The sequence below is a fragment of the Equus asinus genome, chromosome 2 (genome assembly GCF_041296235.1).
Source record: "Equus asinus isolate D_3611 breed Donkey chromosome 2, EquAss-T2T_v2, whole genome shotgun sequence".
NCBI lineage: Eukaryota > Metazoa > Chordata > Mammalia > Perissodactyla > Equidae > Equus > Equus asinus.
This window is the reverse complement of record NC_091791.1, coordinates 37,334,143-37,357,302: the sequence shown is the minus strand read 5'-3', so window position 1 is coordinate 37,357,302 and position 23,160 is coordinate 37,334,143. Positions and strand designations below refer to the sequence as shown.

General features: G+C 35.0%; 2 protein-coding genes across 13 annotated transcripts in view; one reads left to right on the top strand and one right to left on the bottom strand.

The window, feature by feature from the left end:
* The window catches only part of BTAF1 (B-TFIID TATA-box binding protein associated factor 1), a 92,140-nt gene that overhangs the window by 61,011 nt on the left and 7,969 nt on the right, over window positions 1-23,160 (top strand). For 6 of the 8 annotated variants that reach the window (XM_044754156.2, XM_044754167.2, XM_070487176.1 and 3 more), the window contains 14 exons: window positions 986-1,176; window positions 2,895-3,048; window positions 3,539-3,657; window positions 5,627-5,828; window positions 6,829-6,977; window positions 12,620-12,772; window positions 13,009-13,130; window positions 13,218-13,385; window positions 14,997-15,074; window positions 15,216-15,345; window positions 17,022-17,163; window positions 17,252-17,382; window positions 19,315-19,440; window positions 20,908-21,060. In XM_044754156.2, coding sequence (XP_044610091.2) covers window positions 986-1,176; window positions 2,895-3,048; window positions 3,539-3,657; window positions 5,627-5,828; window positions 6,829-6,977; window positions 12,620-12,772; window positions 13,009-13,130; window positions 13,218-13,385; window positions 14,997-15,074; window positions 15,216-15,345; window positions 17,022-17,163; window positions 17,252-17,382; window positions 19,315-19,440; window positions 20,908-21,060 — 2,018 coding nt within the window. The remainder of the gene's footprint in view (window positions 1-985; window positions 1,177-2,894; window positions 3,049-3,538; window positions 3,658-5,626; window positions 5,829-6,828; window positions 6,978-12,619; window positions 12,773-13,008; window positions 13,131-13,217; window positions 13,386-14,996; window positions 15,075-15,215; window positions 15,346-17,021; window positions 17,164-17,251; window positions 17,383-19,314; window positions 19,441-20,907; window positions 21,061-23,160) is intronic. The other 2 variants (XM_014839428.3, XM_070487167.1) reach the window with 1 other exon arrangement.
* The window catches only part of CPEB3 (cytoplasmic polyadenylation element binding protein 3), a 230,789-nt gene continuing 214,604 nt past the window's right edge, over window positions 6,976-23,160 (bottom strand). For all 5 annotated transcript variants that reach the window (XM_070487221.1, XM_070487225.1, XM_070487236.1 and 2 more), the window contains one exon: window positions 6,976-8,545. In XM_070487221.1, the coding sequence (XP_070343322.1) occupies window positions 8,537-8,545 (9 nt within the window). In that variant the 3' untranslated portion in view covers window positions 6,976-8,536. The remainder of the gene's footprint in view (window positions 8,546-23,160) is intronic.

Sequence of the window (23,160 nt, the reverse complement as noted above, 5' to 3'; positions counted from 1 at the left end):
CAACCCTCTAAAACTCAAATAAGCTATTCATAAAAGACTTGATATCTCATATAAGATGACCGAAATCTATGAGACAGGTGTTAACCCTTACCTTCTCTTTTAAGACCATTGTTATAGAGTTTACTGTTAACTGGGCTAGAAAACTTAATTGTATCACATGTTAAGTGAAAGTTCATCCTGTAAAACTCTGGTTTCTCTGATTCAGTGCATGGCTTATGAGATAAGTAAACTCTCTTACCTTTAGCAAATAATTAACTAACTTTTCTGTTTTCATCTGGAGAATTTATATGGAAAATAAGAACTGCTCTCTTTAGGCTAGTCTCAAGGACCAATGTTTCTTCACATGCCTTAGTCCTGTATGATTTATTTGATTTGTTAATAAGATTTTGGAAAAGCAAATTACTTGAAATGTGATAGATTTACAACTTTGGTGCAATATGGGTCTTTAAAAAATGCAAATGAACTGGAAGAGGAAAGTGGACATTTAGAATATCAACATCTTAAAAATTTAATAGGGTGATTCCCCCCCCCCCCCCCCAACGCCGCAGTGCTTTGTGAGGCAGCAGTGTTTTGTAGTGGTCGATGTTTCTGAATTCGTGGTGACTACGGACATTTCTTTTAGAGAGAGCTTTCTTGCACTGTTTTTTAATATTTCTTTTTATGCCTAGAAACAATCATTCATTTTTTAAAAATTAATATACTTTAACTGAAGGCACAGTCGTTCTTGCATGTGATGTTTCTTGTTGTTAACATGATTCTGCAACTTTGTATTAAATATGATCCTGTGCAAATATCAAAACATTTAACTTAATGTTATAAATTATTATTTTGTTACCATTTCATTGTCTAAAGAAAATGTCACTGGCCTGTAAAAATTGAGGCTTAAAAGTCATAGTTTTAAAATATGTTATATCTCTTTTGGAGCAGAAAGCGTTTGGTCACCTATATTATGCCTAACAGATTATTTAATTGTTTTTCTTATTAGGATCCAACTCTGAAAAAGATGGAATGCAGCATAGTGTCACCAAGCACAGAGGTATAATTACACTGTATAGGCATCAGAAAGCTGCTTTTGCTATCACAAGTAGGCGAGGTCCTACCCCCAAAGCAGTAAAAGCTCAAATAGCAGATCTTCCTGCAGGAAGTAGTGGAAATATCCTTGTTGAACTTGATGAGGTAAGTAGTTTTTTTCTTGGAATACTCTGATTTTTAAACAGATATCTTACAGATTGAGAGCTAAATTGTTGTCCTAGCTTCCAGACTTGTGTTTTTGTATTTTTAAGTGAAAGAACTGGAATTAATAACGTTTGGAGTACTCCAGCAACGTGATCCAGAAAAACCGCCAACTTCTTTAAATTTCTTCTGCCTCTTGTAATTTTTACCAGCTTAACTTTGATTATTTTCCTAGGCAAGAAACCCTACAAGCTACATAAGTCATTCATAAATATAAACTAATTCACTCCTGTAGCAGTGATTGCAGAGATGTTATAAACAGTGAAAGTTAACTTTTCTCAATCTTATCAATGCCAGGAATTACTGCCGATATTCAGAGGATAAGTTTGTAAGTGTCAAATAATTGTCCCCTACCTGACTTTTAGTCAACCTGGAATTTAGTAAATTTGTGATGTGAGGTAGGGATCTAAATTTATTTTGCCATATGAACAGTCAGTTATCCTGCTAGTGAATCCTTTCCTCCCTGATTTATAATGGCACCTCTGTTATATATCATGCTTCGTTCATGTGAGGATCTGTTTAGGGTTTCTATTCTGTTTCATTGATCTACTTGTTCTACAGTACAATCTTCTTTAAAGACGATAAGAAAAAGTGGTTTTTGAAAATCTTACAGTCACATTATTAACTATGGAATGAATGTTCTAGGTAGTTCTTTTGGTTGCAAGACATAGGAACTTACCTGAGTTCAGCAAGTCAATGCTAAAAGACATGTATTTAATATATTTCTGTAAATATAGGCCTATTTTAGGGGCTGGCCCTGTGGCCTTGTGGTTGAGTTCAGGGCGCTCCACTATGGCGTCCTGGGTTCACAGGTTGAGATCCCAGGTACCAACCTACACCATTTGTTAGCCATGCTGTGGTGGCAACCCACATATAAAATAGAGGAAAATTGGCACAGATGTTAGCTCAGGGCTAATCTTCCTCAAGCCAAAAAAGAGGAGGTTTGGCAACAGGTGTTAGCTCAGGGATAATGTTTGGCAGCAAAACAAACAAGCAAATAAAATATATATATAGACCTGTCTTAAGTTTCTTTTTTTAATCAAAATCTTAGCTTACTGTCTACATTTCTTTTAAAATAGTCTATGAATGAAGGCTTTTCACTAGTTAAATTCTTCTCATAATTCAATCGAAAATTTATTGTGATTTTGATATTTATACCTCTATGGTTTGCATTGTTCTTTCTCGACTTAAAAGTAATTTAAAAAATATGTATGTATCTTTCTGAGGGGACAGTTTTTTTTGTATTTAATTATAATAAAATTACTTCTAAGTGAGAGGTTATTAATCTTGTGGTTATAGTAAACAGATGCCCTTATTCTGTCCCTTAAGCAAATATAAATAAGGACAGATCTTTTTATCTCATATTCTCTCTAGCTGGTAAGTTTCTTTGGGGAAGGGAGAAGAAGAAGAAAACATGTCACTTAGGACCATCTCTAGAAACGGCATGTATTCTTTTATTCCTTACCCCCAACCTGAAAAAAGCATTTTACTTTATTATTGAAAAATGTTTATACTTGTGATAAATATATCCGATAATTGGTTAATTGGTTAATGGTAACACTGTGAATTCTTAGATGGTGACTTCCAGTTTCTCATAATAAAATTTCAAATGCATTGTACTTTTTTCTGAAATTCTCTTTTCAACTAACATTTAATTTTAGGCCCAGAAGCCTTACCTGGTACAACGGAGAGGAGCCGAATTTGCCTTGACAACTATAGTGAAACATTTTGGCGGTGAAATGGCAGTGAAGTTGCCACATCTCTGGGATGCTATGGTTGGTCCACTGAGGAATACAATTGACATAAATAATTTTGGTGTGTACATATTTTTCTGAGTTGGGTTTTTAATAAATTTCAGTGTCTTTACATATATCCTTCAGATATATGTAAATCAGTGTCTTTACATATATCCTTCCGTCAGTGTCATTACATATATCCTTATAAAATAAAAATGCCTAAACTTGTTTATCTCAGACCAGCTAGTAAGTTTTAAAATGGAAGGTTGGTAAAAAAATTTATTTTAACTTATTTTCGTGTCATTTTGTATATCTTTTTGTTTTTTATTTTTTCTGTTATGTATTTAGAAAGAGATAGTTGAAATGGATCATTATGTTATTAAACTTCTTTAGTTGCTTTGTGTTGTATCTCAGCACTTAAATTAAGGGCATGTTATTTAATTTTTATGTTAAAAAGCAAAATAGACTCTCCCATGGTAGCTGAGGAGGTACTAAAACTTTTTGTGGGCTCTAGATTTTGAAAAATTATTTGCAAGGTGATATGTGGTTAAATCAATATATTTTAATAGATGGAAAGTCCCTCCTGGAAAAGGGAGATGGTCCTGCCCAAGAACTGGTGAATTCTCTGCAAGTTTTTGAAACAGCAGCAGCATCAATGGATTCTGAGCTTCATCCCTTGGTAACTAATGCAAGTGTAGTTTTCTTCTAATAAAACAAGTAATCTTAAGGCTTGGCAAGTACAACTTTGATGTCATCCCCAGTAATTGTGTTTTCTTTTATATGGTATAACTAGATTCCTTCTTTCCTGACAGCACAGTACTTGTGGTCTTTGAAACAGATCTTAGCCACGGGGGAGTGAGGTCAGGGCTCTGATGACATGGAAGCCAGGTGTAAACAGGAAAGAGAGCTGCAGCCCTATTCATCTTAATAATATTTATCTTAATAATAGAGCTCCAAGAAAGGAAAAGCACAGGTAATAACACCTCTTCCCAAGATAAGTAAGTGTAAAGGTAGAAGGAAGTTACCTGCCTAAGGTGAGACTAGTCAGTGGCAAAGGTAGAACACTGATTTATGTCTTTTGACTATTAAAATATTTCTTACGAAAAAGTTGGGACAGAGGGAGGAGGAAAATAGACTAGAGAACTAATTGTCTGATTTTTCTATAGAAGAAACTTGTATTCTTCCCATATAACTGCAATAGGAAGCTCTCTGCAATTTATAGCACTGTGAAAGGTGCTAACTCCAATTCTCTCTTCATATCTGTAAAGGGAAAATCTAGAACAGAGTAGAGAAAAATGATCTTTTTCTGTTTATGTAGTAATAAAGTATGTCCTTTTACTTGTTAAATTTCACTGATTTATCATTAGTAAAGAAGGACAGAATCTATCCTTGTGTTCTTACCCTCCATGATTAACAACCAGCATTCAGCTGAGCTGTAAGGCTAGTCTGTTGAGCAGGTATCTGGCTCTCATCAACACTAATCCTGGCGTTCTGCGCAGCAGGCATTTAACAATGGGATATGTCATGCTATTGTGATCATAATGCCTGTGGTAAGCCAGGAGGTTAAAGTGGAAAATACCTACCAAAGTATGGTGCCTAGAACAAAACAGGATCTCTCAGCCCAGTGAATAAAAAGTATGTACCTAAACCTAAACCAGTGCTGCCAAATTTGAAGGGGACTAGTGCTGTGTGATGTCATTTTCCCAACCTCAGTAGGAGAATTTTACAAGTGCCTTTTGATGTTCCCTGTTAATTTCGGAAAGAACTGAGTATTCTCTGATGCTTGGAGAGAGGATGTTGAGCAGTGGAGAAGTTCTGCACCTTTTCTTTTTAAATACTTATACACTAATCCCCCCTTATCTCCAGGGGATACATTCCAAGACCCCCAGTGGATGCCTGAAATTGTGGATGGTACCAAACCCTATATATACTGTGTTTTTCTCCTGTACATGTATATTTGGTATATATGTGACACCAAAACTAGCATGAAAATGTCATGGATACAAGATTCTTTCTTACCATAAATCTTAGCAGCCTCAGCATACAATTTTTTTTCTTATTCACCTTTTCACTTAGAGGAAGCACTTTACGGCTTCTTTTTGGAATATCCAAATTGCTAGCATCACTATTCTTGCCTTTGGGGCCATTATTAAGTAAAATAAGGGTTACTTGAGCATAACCACTAGGATACCACGACAGTCGATCTGATAACCAAGGTGGCTACTAAGTGACTAACAAGTAGGTAATGTATACAGCATGGATATCCTGAACAAAGGGATGATTCACCTATTGGGCGGAATGGAGTGGGCTGGCACAAGATTTTATCAGGCTACTCAGAACAGCACACAATTTAAAACTTATGAATTGTTTATTTCTGGAATTTTCCATTTAATATTTTTGGACCACGGTTGACTGCAGTAACTGAAACACAGAAAGTGAAACTGGATAAGGAGGGACTACTGTGATACTGAGTTTGGATTTAGATTAAATTTTATTGAGGATGTTTTAACAATAATGTTTTGAGGTAATCAGAGATATTCTTGAATTTAGAGTCACTTAGAATGTTGAGAACCTCTGAGTATGGGCTATTATAGTTATATTTTAAACAGTAGATTCCCTAATGAGTATTCTGATTGTCTTAAACTCTTTGTTTTTAGTTGGTACAGCATTTGCCTCATCTTTATATGTGCCTTCAGTACCCCAGCACCGCAGTGAGGCACATGGCTGCTCGTTGTGTTGGTGTCATGAGCAAAATAGCTACCATGGAAACCATGAATATTTTTTTGGAGAAGGTACTTCCATGGCTGGGAGCAATTGATGACAATATCAAACAAGAGGGTGCAATTGAAGCACTTGCCTGTATCCTTTTTTATTTTGACAAACTATTCAGAAATTATATGCATTTTATTTAAGGATGACTAAAATAAAATTGATTTGTTCAGATATGCACATAAATAGCCTGCCCTGTTCTGAAAAGAAAACTACTTTTTTACATTTTATTTTGAAGTATTTTTATATTACATTATAAATACATTACAAATATATTTTTTAATGAAAATTTTCACACAAAGCTTGAAGAATAGTTATTAATTTTAAGAATTCTTTTTAATAGGCAGAAATAATTTTATGTACTTTATGAACTGTATCTAGTAACTCATCTATTTCTTTGGTTTATAAGCAATGTTTTATTAATATTAATCAGATACTACATAGGCATATTATAAACATGTTTCCAAAGTTCATTACTTGGGTGGAAAATACTAAATGTACTAAATAACTAGAAATATACAGGGAAGCCCTTTGCTAAGGGTATGGCATCCACTGACATTCTTTAACTTGAAGTACATGAAAGATAAGAAAGACAGATGGTGATCAAATGAGTAGAAACTCTGGTTCAGAAATGCTGGAGATTGCAGGAGGACTGAACTTACTGGACCTGCTTTGTCCAGTTGTTGATTGTCAAGATCCTGGTGGGAAATTTGGAATTAACCTTTGAGTGACCCTAGTTGTCCTCCCTTGCTTGCAATGTAACATGTTATTTTGGTATTGGAATTCTAAAAACTTGTAGGAATTTCTCTATGAAAAAAATCTTATTAGTAAAGCTTCTCCAGCTTTCCTCAGATAAAAAACATAATTTTATATTACTAATCATGAGAAAGTTACGTAATGTTTACAAAGGAGCAGCAGCATGCAAATGTTGTTATAATTGAATCATCGACCTTGAGAGGCAGTCTGTTCTCTCATAATACAGATGAGAAAATGGGGAACAATTTTAGAAATTACAATCTTAAGATGTCAGTTTGTTTGCAAAAACATGTACCTCCGAACCATTTGGAAATTTCCTTAATAACTTACTCAGGTGTAATGGAACAACTGGATGTTGGTATTGTTCCATATATTGTCCTTTTAGTTGTGCCTGTGTTGGGAAGAATGAGTGATCAAACAGACAGTGTAAGATTCATGGCTACGCAGTGCTTTGCAACACTAATTAGACTCATGCCACTTGAGGTAAGTTGTAGATACTTGGTTTATGGACTTAATGTTTTCTATAACTTCATAATAACTGTAACACTTTTTAAAGAACAGGTCAGGTTTTAAAAAAAGACATTTTGAGTATGTTTATATTACAAGCACTAAGAATTTCATGCTTTAATTTTTTTCTTTAACACACAGGGTTTTAAGTAAAACTATGGTTCCTATAAGAATGATAATTCATTGATGCTATTCTAGAAATCGAATTGTTCTTAAGTATCCCTGGTAACATCTAGGTAAAGATTCGGGTGCTGACGTTTATATGAAAGGTCAATTTGAGAGATGGTAATTGAAAGTGTAAAAGGCAAATGAAGCCTCTGTGGGAGTATGGAGAAAGCAGACTAGACGGCTGAAGTTGTAGAATTTTGGAATATATTCATGGGATAGAAATAATGTTTGTGGCCACTGTGGGGAGAAGAAGTGGCTTGAAGCAGGGGAAGAGCCAGGACCCTACCACCAAGCTGCTTAAAGTATTTTGATGAGATTTTTGTAATTCAGGAAATAAGTAGATATGCAGTTCATCTGTGTTGTAGCATGTATCAGTACTTCCTTTTTATGACTGAATATACTCCATTGTATGGACACACCACATTTTGTTTATCCATTCACCAGGTGATAGACATTTGGGTTGTTACTAACTTTTGGCTATTACAGGTAATGCTACTATGAACATGCACTTATAAGTCTTTGTGTGGATGTGTGCTTTATTTCTTTTGGGCAGATATGGAGGAATGGAATTACTGGGTCATATGCTATTTAACTTTTAAGAAACTGCCGAACTGTTTTCCAAAGTAACTGTACTATTTTACATTTTCCATTCCTACCAGCAAAGTATGAGTGTAAATTGGATAGGATCTTTGAAAAAAAGTTTTGCTATATCTGGTAAAGTTGAAGATTCCCATCCCAATGACCCAGCAAATCCATCCTATGTATGTACCCTAAATAAATTCATACACATGTACCAAGACACATCTTCAATAATATTTATTATAGCATTATTTATAGTAGTCTAAAACCACTCAAATATTCGTCATTGGTAGAGTAGATTTGTTAACTGTGGATTATTATACTGCAATAAGAATGAACAAAATACAGACACATACAACAACATTAATGAATCCTTAACATAAGATTCCATTTTTGTGAATTGCAAAAATAGAAGTACATGGGATACATACTTAGGTGATAAGGGTATAAAAAAATAGGAAAGAAATTGCCATGAAAGTCAGTGAAATGATTACCTCTTGAGGAAAAGAGAGTGGATTGTCACTGAGAAGGAGCATATGGGATCTTCTAGGATGATGGCAGGGCTATTTTTCTTGGTTTGGTAATAGTTATAAAAGTCTTCTATAGTTTATTAAGCTGTACATTTGTTTATATATTTCTCTACATGAATATTCCACAGTAAAATAACCACCATGACAAAAAAAAATTACCAGACTATTGCATCAAAAGACCCAAGTGTCATTTCCAGAACTGTTTCCATCCTCTGCTTCCTAGGTCTTAATCACATCCTTTATCTCTTGGGGCGTGCATCATCTTATCTGTAAACGAAATTGGTTATACTTAGTTCCCTTGGCCGTCTTTAGCTTTCAAATCAATGAGTGGTGGGAAACTATCATGTGTTCTTTGAGCAAAGGAGTAGATGATGAAAGCACTGTTTTAGGGAAATTAGTCTAGTAGCTGAAAGCATTGTCAGGAAAATCAGTTTAATAGCTGTTTGAATGTGGATTAGAATGGAAGTTCCCCAAAACAGAGCCCAAATCCACTGTGAGGTGACAAAGGGTCTAAACTACTTTTCTTTAAAAGGGAAAATAACAGTACTTGATAATAGATTGGCAGAGAAAAGAGATTTTAGACTTTAGAGATTGAGAAAAGATTGGTAAGGTTCCCTTTGATAGATGTAAAAATTACAAGAAGGTGATGCATATTTTGCTTCCAGGCGTGATAGAAAAACAGGGACCAGATTTATACTCCCACCTTAACTAGAAAACCAGGCAAAATGAATCAAATAATGGTTTTTAGATGTTGAACAATAGGCAGCACAGAACAGTGATTCATGAGAGAAGGGAAACAAATGAAGTGCCCTAGCTTATTGTCTGGAGTGAGTGTCCAGGCCATGGGACAAGAAAGCGAAACCTAAACAGCTTAGCAGTCTCACCAAGTTGAAGAGTCGGAGTTCAGAATGCAGGGAAGACAAGATGGCTAGAATTTGCAAGGCAGAGTACCTGAGAAAGTAGCTGCACAGAGAGGAAGCTCCAGAGGTCCACACAAGGGCTGAGTATTCATCTGGGCATATGTTTGAGACTAGGGGAAAAAAATTTAAAAGGGAGTAGGTGGGACAATTCCTAGAGCTCATAAGGGCCAGGAATAGTTTGTGTTTCCACCAAGCTGAGTCAAAAGACCTTCCACCATATAGAGCATCGAGTACAGATCTTAGAAGTATATTGCCTGAGTAGTGGGGCCAAATTAGCCCTTGACAAAAGGCTGATTTGGACCTGCTTTAACAAGGCTTAAAAGCAAGCCTTAGGGGCCGGCCCAGTGGCGCAGTGGTTAAGTACACACGTTCCGCTTCTGGCGGCCCAGGGTTCATCAGTTCAGATCCTGGGTGCAGACATGGCACTGCTTGGCACACCATGCTGTGGTAGGCGTCCCACATATAAAGTAGAGGAAGATGGGCGCAGATGTTAGCTCAGGGCCAGCCTTCCTCAGCAAAAAGAGGAGGTTTGGCAGCAGATGTTAGTTCAGGGCTAATCTTCCTCAAAAAAAAAAAAAGCAAGCCTTAAAAGGATCAAATTGATTTCAAGTAACTTAACTACATCCCAGAAAAAAGCTCTAAACTATTTAAAAGAAAAAAATCCAAGCACCCAACAATGTAAAACTTATGATGTTTAGCACCCACCAAAAAATAACCAGGTATGAAGTTATGTCCAATAACCAGGAGAAAAGTCAGTCAATAGAAGGAGAACCTGAATTGATCTACATAATAGAATTAGTAGACAAACGTTAAAATACACTTCATATGTTCAAGAAGGTAGAGGAAAGCATGAGTGTAATGAGGAGCAAAAGGGAAGATATAAAAAACAACCCAAATTGAACTTCTTGAGATGAAAAATATAGTTACAAATAAAAACACATTGGATGGGATTAAAGCAGATTGGACACTGCGAAAGAAAAGATTAGTGAGTTTGAAGACACAGCAATAGAAACATGCTTATGTCATGCAAGTTCATTCCTGTTTCTCTTTATCTTGATTTCCTCTATTACATCTTCTTGGGAAGAATCATGTACTTTTCTGAAATATATACTGTCAAGGATTCAGGAACTATCAACCAGTGGTTTGACAGGAGCTCTAATTCCCTTCACTGTTAGTAACTCTTGCTAATTTTATAGGAATTGGAGTGAGGAAGATACTCAGAGGAAGGGTTACTGGCACTGAACAATATTTATGACTCTTGGCCTTAGGGTTTCATTGTTAGGAAATGGACTTCATATATGGCTTTATATCTGGTTGAGGATAAACGTTTGAAGATTTTGTTACTTCTTTGTAAAGCATTGTGAGAAAGTCCTCATTTTGATGATTGTCATGGTATTAGATGTGCTAAAATGTTAGTTTATATCTTATTAAAGTTGCTAATTCTCAAAGCTTGTGAAAATATAACGCAGTCATTTTTAAGTCTCAGTGTATCTACTTTACTCCTCCAATACTATTTCTGGTGTTATATGGAGTACATATTTTAATTGAATTTAATTGAAATTCTGTTTCCAGAGTTTTACATTTCTTAGTTTTAGAGATAACATAGGGCAGTAGATCTCAAGCTTTTTGGTTGGTCTGAGGATCTCTTTTACACTCTTAAAAAATTGAAGACCCCAAAGAGCTTTTGTTTATCAAATTTTCTGTAATAGAAATTAAAACTGAGAAATGTAAAAAGATTTATTCATTTAAATAATAAACCCATTAGATGTTACCATAAGTAACATTTTTTAATGAAAAGTAACTGTTTTCTAAAACAACAGTAAGCCAGTGAGAAGAGTGACATTGTTTGACGTTTTTGCAAATCTCTTCTATGCCTGGCCTAATAATAGATAGCTGGATTCTTGTTTGGGCATTGAGTCTGTTGCTACATGTTGCTTGGGTTGAGGTATACGAAGAAAGTCCATCCTCATAGAGATAGGTAGTTGGAAAAGTGAGCAGTATTTTGACTGCCTTTCCAAATTATTGTGGATATTCTTTTATCTGATAGCATACCAAAACTCAAAAAGAGAAAGCTTGTTAAATTTATGTGCAATATAGAATCTAAAATCCTAGCGGTGAATGTGTAATTTGTCTTACGTTAATATTCATTAGTTTATCTTACACTTTTGAATAGATCTTTTATTCATACATGTTTTGTAAGATAATGCATTGGTTATTTGGAAAATACTGGTTCACTGAGTTATATAAATCTTTTAAAGGTTGATACATTTCATCATACAATAACAAAAAATTAGATTCATTACTATCACCAATGGAAAATTCTTTTTAAGTATTGGGAAGCTGTCAAGCTCACAGCGCCATGTTTCTCTTGAAAGCTTGAATTTTATCACTGGCAACAAGTTATGTCAGTTGTTTTCCTTGAAGTGACAAATTTATTTTTGAGAAAATGTCAGCCAAATACTGAAGTCAAAATAACCAGAGTTTGTCAGTCCATTCAAGTAAAATGTTGCATAATAAATGGCTAGATCAGCTCACAATTTAAACAATCTCACAAGTGCTTTCCCTCAACATATTGTGCTTTGATATGCAGCAGGAGTGCTTTATGTGTACTTCACTTTTTGTTGCATGGAATGTTAAAAAGATGTGCATTCAAGGGTTGAGGTTTAATAAAATTATTTTTACTGCTTCAAGGACATTCTTAAGTGAAACTAGCTTTAAAAAAAAATGCCGGTGCATGGCTGTGAGGAATACAGTGACTACCAGTACATTTGATGCCATTGCCTTGATTCTTTCTCAGGCAAAAGCAGTTTTCCCCACCATTACTGTTGCAGCATTGGTACAGATGTTAACACAGTGAAAAACGCAAAGTGTCTTTCTTTTATTATGAAACACTTTTTACCTCAATGACCCTTTGAAAAGGTCATGGGGATGCCACAACTAGAAGGACCTGCAACTAAGATATACAACTATGTACTGGAGGGATTTGGGGAGATAAAGCAGAAAAAAAAAAAGGTCTTGGGGATCCTGAGGGGTCTGCAGACAGCATTTTGAGAACCAATACCTTGGGGCATCATAACACTAAAACTGAGAAGCTCCAGTAACAGCATTTTACTTAAAATAAGCTATACAACTTTATTTGCCTCTTTATCAAATAATGCATGGTGTGGGAAAAATTAAATTGTAGCTATGTTCTTTAAAATACCTCAAATGTGTTTGTTTAGTAGTCTCATTATAGCACTTTTAATACTTGTCAAATTCTTTAAAGTCTGCTTGTTTGTTTTTCAGTCTTTAAAATTATACTATTTTTGAATTACTTTTTTCTCTGCATTTATATTTTGAAAAGGCTTGAAATTATTTTATAATCTGAGGATGAAAAAATTGTGACTAAATAGTTTTAATACACTTTAAAAAATCATTTTAGGCAGGCATTCCAGACCCTCCAAATATGTCAGAAGAATTAATCCAATTGAAAGCCAAGGAACGACACTTTTTGGAGCAATTGTTAGATGGGAAAAAATTAGAAAATTACAAAATTCCAGTACCAATCAATGCTGAACTCAGAAAATATCAGCAGGTAAAGTTTTATACTTGTCTTGAAAATATAAATAGTGACTATTCCTTTTGAATGTACCTTGAAGAGTTTTTTTAAATTATTTAGTAAAATCTTAGATTTAGTGTCTTATACCCATTTATTTCTTTTTTGCCTGTAAAAATACAGATTTTTGGTCTGTGCAAACGTGTTTTTTACAAGAAAAAAATTCTTATGGCCTGTTAACATTTATAATTTTTCTCTTTCTCCCAACCTTTCAGGATGGTGTGAACTGGTTAGCATTTCTTAATAAGTATAAACTGCATGGAATTCTGTGTGATGACATGGGTTTAGGGAAAACTTTACAGTCCATCTGCATTCTAGCAGGAGATCATTGTCACAGGTAATTTAAAATATTTTAAAAGAAGGCTTCCAGATGCTGAGAAATGTAAACAAGCTAGTTAATTTATTGTGTTTTGTTCTTGTAAAGGGCACAGGAATATGCAAGATCAAAATTGGCAGAATGTATGCCACTTCCTTCCTTGGTGGTTTGTCCGCCAACATTAACAGGTCATTGGGTGGATGAAGTAGGTAAATTTTGCTCCAGAGAATATCTCAATCCATTGCACTATACTGGACCTCCTACTGAAAGAATAAGGTAAGAACTGTACAACAAAAAATGTTTGCTCTTTTGCTTTAAGTAGTTTGGAAGAATTAAAATTTATTAAAAATGAATTCTAGTTAGTTTTTTTGATTGTCAGACATAGAAACTTATTTAAGAAGGTGAGCGTACATTGTAAAGATATAATTATCTTTGATGAGTGAGACTTATCAAAATTCAAGGACTTTAGCCATTGTTAACAATCAAGTGGGCTTTCTAAGTATTGGAACTAGAAACTGTAATGAACCAAAGCCATCTCTGTGCCCTTCTTGCTACCCTTTTGACCATAGCATCTCCTAGCTGCTTCTATTGTATTTTTATTCTCTACCCACTTTCCCTAAGAGCTCCCTTTTCCTTCTTCTCTCTCCCCAAAAGTGCTTTTGGTCCACAATGGCTACTCCAGGTGCCCTGATACCGTAGCAGCAATAGAGTTCTATTAGCTTTGCCCTGTTTGTGTTAACTAGTACATCTCTTATGTTCCTAAATACAAATTTTGAAGAGCGCAGTCTCTTTGATTTCAGTTTATCTTTTAAAGCTTGGATAATCATAGGTTGCTGATTACTCCTTAGTCTTGCTGCCCTCTGTATTAATAATAGCTGACATATACTGAACACTTAATGGCCAGGCATTATTCTAAGCAGTTTTACATTTATGTAAAATTGTATATTGTGTATTCTCACAATCACCTTATGAGGTGTGGGTACTATTATTCTTCCCAATTTGCAGATGAGGAGTCCAAGACATGGGGACTGGGTCCAAGGTCACTCAGCTAATTGGCAGAATGAGGATTTGAACACAGGCAGTTCAACAGCTTGCACTCTTTAGGAACTTACTGTAGTGTCTGTTAGTTAGAATTCATTCACTTACGGGTGATAGAAACTCAACTCAAACTAGCTTAAGTGAATAGGAAATTCATCAATTCACTAAATCGAGAATTTCAGTGGTGAATTCTTGCTTCAGGCATATCTAGATTGCTCTCATTTGCTCTTCTTCCCCATAAATAACTTGTTCTATTGGTCTGTGCTGGACTTCAGTCTAAAATTGGTGGATAAGATGACCATGGACAGTCTTAGACCCACATTCTCCTAGCTTGGCAACTACAGTGAAGAGAGATCTCTCTTTCATCATGAATGTATCAATGCTGGAGATCACTCACTGGCCTTGTTTGGGTTATCGCCAAACCAGCCGCTGTAGTCAGGGAATAAAATACTGTGAATGGCTCAACCTGATTCAAATACTTCATCTCTTTGGTGATAATGGGGACGTGTGATTGATAGCTGCTCCATCCCCGCCCCAGCACAACATGGAGTGGTGAAGGAATAGTGCCTCTAAGGAAGAGTTGTTGGCAGATAAAATGTCCACCACATTTTGAGTTAGATACCTGTCTCTTTCTAATCACACTGCTTTAAAGGCAGCAAGGCCAAGTCATAAGTGGAATGGCCTTCAAGTAGCAGGGTCAGGGATGTAGAGTAAGCAGAAGGGAATGTTGGGCTTAGTAGGCAAATTGAAAGCACCTTATACAATGGTAGCTGTAGTTTCCCCCTTTGAAATTATATTATAAACTCTGCGGATTCCCTGTTTCCTAACCTTACTTATTTTTAAATACAGATTACAGCATCAAGTAAAAAGGCACAATCTGATAGTGGCTTCATATGATGTTGTGAGGAATGACATAGATTTCTTTAGGTAAGAATTAAAATTTTTTTCTTCAGAAAAACTTAGTATCAAATTTGAAGAGACTTAATATTTTCCTACCTCAAAGACTCTTCATATAGTTCCTGACATATAGTAAAAGATGCTAAAAATTTTTTGTTTATTCTCCCTTAGAAATATTAAATTTAACTACTGTATTCTTGATGAAGGCCATGTCATCAAAAATGGAAAAACAAAATTGTCAAAAGCAGTAAAACAACTGACTGCTAATTACAGAATTATTCTTTCTGGAACACCAATCCAGGTAACTATATACTTTTTTTTTTTTTTTAATATTTGCCATGTGGAAGAAGAGTTGGCATTTGGCAGTGAATTAAAGGAGAGGTTTTTAATTTTTTTTAGTTTATAGGAATGATGATTTCCTGTAATTACCTTGCTGTTTTGGTGGTTCATTTGGTATGTAGCAGTATCTGAGCAAACTATGTTTTAAAATTCATATTTAAAATATAATTTTAGGCTATGTAAATAGAAGTCTTATGTCCAAAGTATGGGAGACATTAGACTGTTCTACACAGGCCATTCTTCTTCTCCAGTATTATACTACAATCTGATTTATTTAACATTGAAAAGCTAGAGGTGAATCATCATATAGTGGAGGTGTAAATACCTGTGGTTAGGAGGCAATTTGAAGGGAAGAGATTGTAGACGTTTATCTTGGAAAAGGAAGGAAATGGGCGCGTATGTGGATGTCTTCTGATAGTTTTGAGAGATTCTGTTATTTTCCAGAGGAATAGGTTGCAAAAGTTCACACCTAGTTTGGATAGCCAACTCTGATGGGAAAATACCCTCCATTCTCCACTTAGCCAAGTGACCTGTAAGATTCCTTCTCAAAAATAATTGATGGTTTTTTATGTATTTGTTACTTTTCTTTTAAGTTTATTTTTGGTGATAGACTGATTATTCTAAGTGTTAGGGTTTTACCCATTAAGTGAACACTACAGATTTTAATAACCACAAGAGATAACTTAATTACAAGCATTTAAAAATGTAATAGAAGTAAGAAGTATATTTAAAAGGGAAAAAAGACTCTTTAGGCTTGAATTATCAAGATTTGTTTTGCTTCAGTTTAAATTTATAGAGAAACTTCACAGTATTTTTAAATAGGTTATTGCTTTCACAACAAAAGGTTTTTTAAATTTGTTGTTGTCATTGTTTGCTTAAAGGCCCTCTTTCTTTCTCCCTTCCCCAACTGAACAATTTAGTTCTGAAGTTGTAATGGGGGTTTGGGCACCAAAGATTGATGTTAGCCCAGGGTGGCGGTGGGGCATAGCCTAAATGGGATTAAAAGGATGTCCATATGGGAGGGCAGCCCAGCATGGTGAGCCAGAGCCTGAGCAGAAGGGACAAGGGGGTGGTAGGATGGTACTTTAGTATCCACACATATTGGGAAAGCATCCAAAATGAAAAAGTACTGATTTCTTTTTTCATGAAGCTTTAAAGGTAGAATTGGAAAGAACCTGTGCCAGTTCCTTGTCATCCATAAATGCTGGGTAGATTTGACCTATAACCAAACTCTTCTAAGTTCTTCTTTGTTAAAGAAATGGTGATATTGGCCGAATTCCTTAAATCTTGCTGTTAATTTGAGTGTCAAAGTTAAAAGAATCAGAAACATACTCATCTTTCTGCTCTTCTATTCACTACCTGATAAATGCCACCAATAGGATTTAAATACTATGGACCAAGGCTTCTTCTGGTGGAAGAGACTTGAAAATTTCCCCCAAATAGGGTAGAGTATTTTCTCCAAGGATGCTGACCTGAATTTTACACATTTAAAATACAGACTTTTACCATATACCTAAAAATGTGGTGATAAACTCTCATCTATGTCATCATAATGGGCTTTCATTAATGTTCCATTTTTTAAGTGTAAGGAAATAATCTCAGTATAAAATATAACTGGTGCTCCTTTCTTATATTTAGAACAACGTTTTGGAGCTGTGGTCATTATTTGATTTCCTCATGCCAGGATTTTTGGGGACTGAACGCCAGTTTGCTGCTCGGTATGGTAAACCTATATTAGCAAGTAGGGATGCTCGAAGCTCCAGTCGAGAACAAGAAGCAGGTATGAAAAAGAGATGTAATTATATATTCTGTGCAAGTGAATATAACTTATTCCTAACTTTTTTAAAGCTATTTTCTCTTATTAACAGGTGTTCTTGCGATGGATGCACTACATCGCCAAGTCCTGCCATTTCTTTTGAGAAGAATGAAAGAAGACGTTTTGCAGGATCTTCCACCCAAAATTATTCAAGACTATTATTGTACTCTTAGTCCTCTCCAGGTTAGGAATCTGGCGATTGTATTTGTGGTTGTTGGTGGTATACTTACTAGTAGAATGTTTTGAGTAAGCCACAAAAGTATTGAATAAAGGGGATTAGCCTTTGGCTTTATCACACTAATCTAGCTTCTGCTTCCCTAGACTTTTGGAATATTCTTTTTCAAACCTAAATGAATCTGTTTGGATATGTGCATTTTGCATATAGCATTAAAACAAAATCCAGTATTATAATTGCTTTCTTATATGTCTAGTTAATTTAAAAAGTTACAAGGTTAAAGTGATAAGGAAATAAGGCAATATTTATAAGGGCCAGCAATCTGCCTGTAATATCATATCGTCACAACAGCATTATAGATATTGTCAGTCCCCATTTTTGCAAATAAGGAAAGTAAAGCTCAAAAAATGTTAAGTAACTTGCTCAAGGTTACATGGCTAATATACATCAGAGCTGAGTTTCAAACCTTGGGAAGTGGAACTTCATTCCTTTCAAAGTATTATTGCATTGCCAGTAAATTTTTGAAATAAGTTTTGGCTTCTATACAGTACTGATTTTGTACCTAGAGACCATTATCAAAGGAATTTATTGTATGCCTTTCCTTGCGTAGTATTTTATGAAGGGAAACTGTCCTTTATCTTAGTAAGACATGGCCTGTAATCAGAACTTTCTATTTGAATATTTACTTCATGTTCTAGGTTAGTATGCATCAATCTATTTCAGTATTATGAGTTGATTTAGTATGGCCAAGTGAGTAAAAGATACAGAGACACCCAGAAACTTACCTTCTTTCCCCTCCAATGTTTAGACAGTTAACCTATTAGTATTTATCTATACAACTTGAGTTTAGCAGGTAGGACATTAATCTAGATGCTGAGAGCTTTGTGTTCATTTATATGATCAACCTCATCTCCTTGGGGCTCCATTCCTCATTTGTAAAGATTTATTAATATTCCTTGAAAGGAATATTTTAAAGGTAATGAGATGAAGACTTTTTAAAGTAAGTGTAATAAAGAAGAGGTGCTATATGAAAAAAAATCTGTAGTGATAGACTGGTGGTGGTATTATTACATGAGCATAAAACACATTTAAGTAGACTGGAGGAAGGGAGCTGGGGAGGGAAGTAACATTTGGCTTTATTTAGCATCCATAGGTTTTTATTCTCTACTTCTGTTCTTTGGCACTCTAGATTTTCTTCTCTTTCACATTGTTTTAGCATGTATAAGATAGGAACCCAGACCCCAGTGTAATGCCTTAAACTTGATAAAAGTTCCCTTTTAGGCAGCATTAGTATTATTTTTAAACTTTGTCTCTGGGAACATACCTATAAGGTCTTGACCATATAACTTCACTTAAGGAAAATATTTGTCATTTACTTGTAAGGGTTCAGGTTCTCTTTTATTGATAATGTTTTTATCTTCTTGAAAAGAATAGAAAGGGCTGGCCCTGTAGCTGAGTGGTTAAGTTTGCACACTCTGCTTCAGCAGCCCAGGGTTTTGCCAGTTTAGATCCCGGGTGCAGACCTAAGCACTGCTCATCAAGCCATGCTGAGGTGGCACCCCACATAGTAGAACTAGAAGGACCTACAACTAGAATATGCAACTATGTACTTGAGGGGCTTTGGGGAGAAGAAGAAGAAAAAGATTGGCAACAGATGTTAGAGCCAATATTTAAAAAAAAAGTGGAAAAATTGAGTCTAGGCCTATTTGACTAGTTTTCAGCACCAAATTTAATGTGTTACACTTGTTTTCTAAATGTAATTTTAAAGGAATTCACCAAGATGCAGTGGATAATCTAATCAGTAGTGAAGTATAGGCATCATAACTTATTTTCTTTAATGAGGGCTGATTTGAAATTACTGCTCTTATTGGCCTTTGCAGTTATGTTTTGACTAATTGAAAATAAATATACTTATTACTTTCATGGGGGTGATTTTACAGGTTCAGCTGTATGAGGATTTTGCTAAGTCTCGTGCCAAATGTGATGTTGATGAAACAGTTTCTTCAGCTGCACTTTCTGAAGAAACTGAAAAACCGAAGCTTAAAGCTACAGGCCATGTATTCCAGGTATAGATTATAGTCCACTTTTTAAATGTTGCTGAAGAATGTTCTTCAATACAACAATTTTTACATGGAACACTGAAATATGGCTTTTTAAAATTTATTCAATATTGTGTATACATTCTTGAAAATAGGTAAAAGGGCCAACTTATTTTCATATTCATAATTAGGTAATTGAATATTAAATGTGTAAAATGCAATATACATTTGTATATTGCATAAAAAGAAGGGTTTTAGAGTAGAGAATCTTTTGCTTTCCATTAAAAAATTATTAGAACTCCTACCACAAGGCAGTAATTTTTCTAAACTCGGGGGTTAATTAAAACAGTGGACAAAACAGACTCTTTCCCTTGTAGAGATGAAAAATGAGTAAGTAAGTAAAATACATATTATGTAAGAGAAAAAGAGTATGGGGTTATACAGTATAAGAGGGTACGTTGTAAGTTTTAATAGAGGGATCAGGGACAGCCTCACTGAGAGGGTGACATTTAAGCAGAGATCTGAAGGAGGATTGAGGCATGCAGATATGTGGGGGAAGCAGTTCCAGGCAGAGGATACCAAAAGTAGAGAAGTCCTGAGACAGTGGATGCCTAATGTGCTTGCGGGAATAACAAATGAAAAAGATGGAAAGCGTTAACTCAAGTTTTTTCTTTCTCTTTTGAAATAATCACCATAGAAAACCTCCCAAACCCCCTTGCCACCAATAAAGTAAGTACTGTAGTATTTTTAAAGATAGAAGAGGGAAAAGGTGGTTGTGAAGGCTTATACCTATCCCATAGTGCCCAGCAGTCTCTTGAGCCTTGTCAGTGGAGCTTACTAATACAAATCTTTGTGCCAAGGATGAGACGCAAATCATAAGCCAAGTAAAAAGCAAAAGAGAAAGGGTGTGGCTGAATCAGAGAAAAGAAAGAAGAGATCCTATAGGATGCTGATTCTCAAACACAACCACTTGAAATAACTACCTAGCTCCACTTTCCCCTCCTCCACACCAGACCTACTGAGTCACAATACTGTGTAGAGGGGAGAGATTTGCCGACTTATAAGGTCCTCAAGAAATGTTTACACTCACTAAAGTTTGAGACACCCTTCTTTAGGAAATGATGCCTGGTTCCAGAAGCATCTGTTAAGCATTATCAGGCACTTTGGGTGGGAAAGGGTTAGCTATAGAAGCTAATGAATAAGATACTCTTTCTGCCATGAGAAGTTCATTGTCTAGTGGGAGAGACAGACATAAATAGTACAATTTGTACAAATTATAGATGCTCTCATAAAAATAAATACAAACTGCACAAGAAGCACATATGAAAGCATCACAGATGAGACATTTGAACTGGTTCTTGACAAATGAGTAGGAGTAGCGAGAAGAGAAAGAAAGGCATTCTAGATAGATGGAAGAGATATTGAGATAGAAACATTTGTGGCATGTGAAGTGGACTTGTTTATGCTTTTTTTTTTTTTTTTTACCCCTTAAAGGCATTACAGTACTTACGTAAACTATGCAACCATCCAGCATTAGTTTTAACACCTCAACATCCAGAGTTCAAGAGTACTACTGAAAAACTGGCAGTTCAGAATTCTTCTCTTCACGATATTCAACATGCCCCTAAACTCTCAGCTTTGAAACAAGTAAGTAGATCTTTTAAGTGTTAGATGAGTGTTGTACATTCCTGATCTGTAACACCAGGTAAATTTGCTTTTCCAAAAGATTACTGATGTGTTTGCTGTTTCTTTTATTTTTTAATTTGGTTTATTAAATTTTTGGTATAGCTTTTTTAAAAAGTGTGTGAAATATATATAGCATAATATATGCCATTTTTAGTGATTTTTAAGTGTACAATTCTGTAGCATTAATTATATTTGTAATGTTGTACAACCATCACCACTATTTATTTCCAAAATTTTTCCATTACCCAAACAGAAACTCTATACTCATTAACCAGTAACTTCCCATTCCCTTCTCCCCCAACCCCTGGTAACCTCTAATCTACTTTCTGTCTGAATTTGCCTGTTATAAATATTTCATGTAAGTGGAATCATACAATATTTGTCCTTTTGCAACTCACTTATTTCACTTATTTTCAAGGTTCATTCATGTTGCAGCATGCATCAGTACTTCATTCATTTTTATGGCTGAATAATATTCCATTATTATTATGGTGATGATGTTTACACTACATTTTGTTTATTCAGTCATGTGCTGACGGACACTTGAGTTGTTCCCACCTTTTGGCTATTGTGAATAATGCTGCAGTGAATGTTGTCTTATAAGTATCTCTTTCAATCCCTCTTTTCATTTCTTCTGGATTTAGATCTAGGAGTGGAATTGCTGGATCATATAACAATTCTATGTTTAACTTTTTCAGGAACTGCCAAACAGTTTTCCATACTTGTCTGCACCATTTCCATTCCCCCCAGCAATGGGCCAGGGTTCTAATTTCTCCACATCCTTGCCAACGTATATTTCACTTTTTTTTTTTTTAAATTATAGCCATCCCAGTAGGTATGAAGTGATATCTCAGTGTCAATTTGATTTCCTGTCTCTCATGACTAATGATGTTGAGCATCTTTTGATGTACTTATTAGACATTGTATATCTTCTTTGGAGGAATGCCTGTTTACAACCTTTGACCATTTTTTAGTTGGATTGTTTGTCTTTTGGTTGACTTTTAGGAGTTCTTTTATATTCTAGATTAAGCCCTTATCAGGTATATGATTTGCAAATACTTTTTCCCATTCTGTAGATTCTTTTCATTTTCTCCATAATGTCCTCCATTGTTTCTCATGAGAAATCAGGTGTTAATCTTACTAAGGATCCCTTTTACATGATGAATCACTTTTCTCTTACTGCTTTCAAGCTTCTCTCTTTGTCTTTCAAGGGTCTGATTATAATGTGTGTCACTGTGGAACTCGTTGAGTTTATTGGGAGCTGCCTACTCTGCCATTTTGCTCATGTCACTGTCTTGGTATAGCTTTTAAAAAATTCCAAGATTTCAAAAGGTTAAATTAAAAGAACCAATTTCAAGCACCAAAACATTAATGCTAATATCCTTTAGTTCTAACTAGTCTTAAAAATTAATATCTTATAGTAAAATCTGGACTTTAGTAATTCTTTTAGGTTTCTGTAGTTATTCTGGCCTAAATTTCATTGAGAATAACTAATGAATGAAGATTTTAGATTTCACATGGGTTAGTATAGAAAATATTATATAATGGTAATATATAATCATTATAATATGACATCCAAGTATGTATCCTTATTTCACTAAATGTTAAAGAACGGACTTTTACCATAAAATTGAAGAATGACTATTATGTTTAGGTGGTTTATATATGGAATAGTTTTCTTGTTTGACCAAACTTTGTATATAAAATGTTGATGATTTTCTTAACATAGCTGATATATTAGGTAAAGCTCTAAGATATATTTAGTCAAGGAATCAGCTAATTAGATCTATTTTCAAATAAAAATTGAATTTCATCCACAATTTTAATTATACTACAGGCTTGAAATTATTTTTTAGTTTATTTTTTGGTACATTATTTTTTTTCCTGCAGTTATTTCTGGGAATTAAGATGCTTTAGGAACTCTGCAACTTAGGCCCAGATTGTTTCTGGCCATAGTCACAGAGGGCTGTTTTAGAACCCTTCTTTTCCATTTTCTCAGTTCTTTTCAGCCATGCAAAGTAAAGGTTCTGTCTCAAGAGAGAGAACGTACCTACCTTCCTT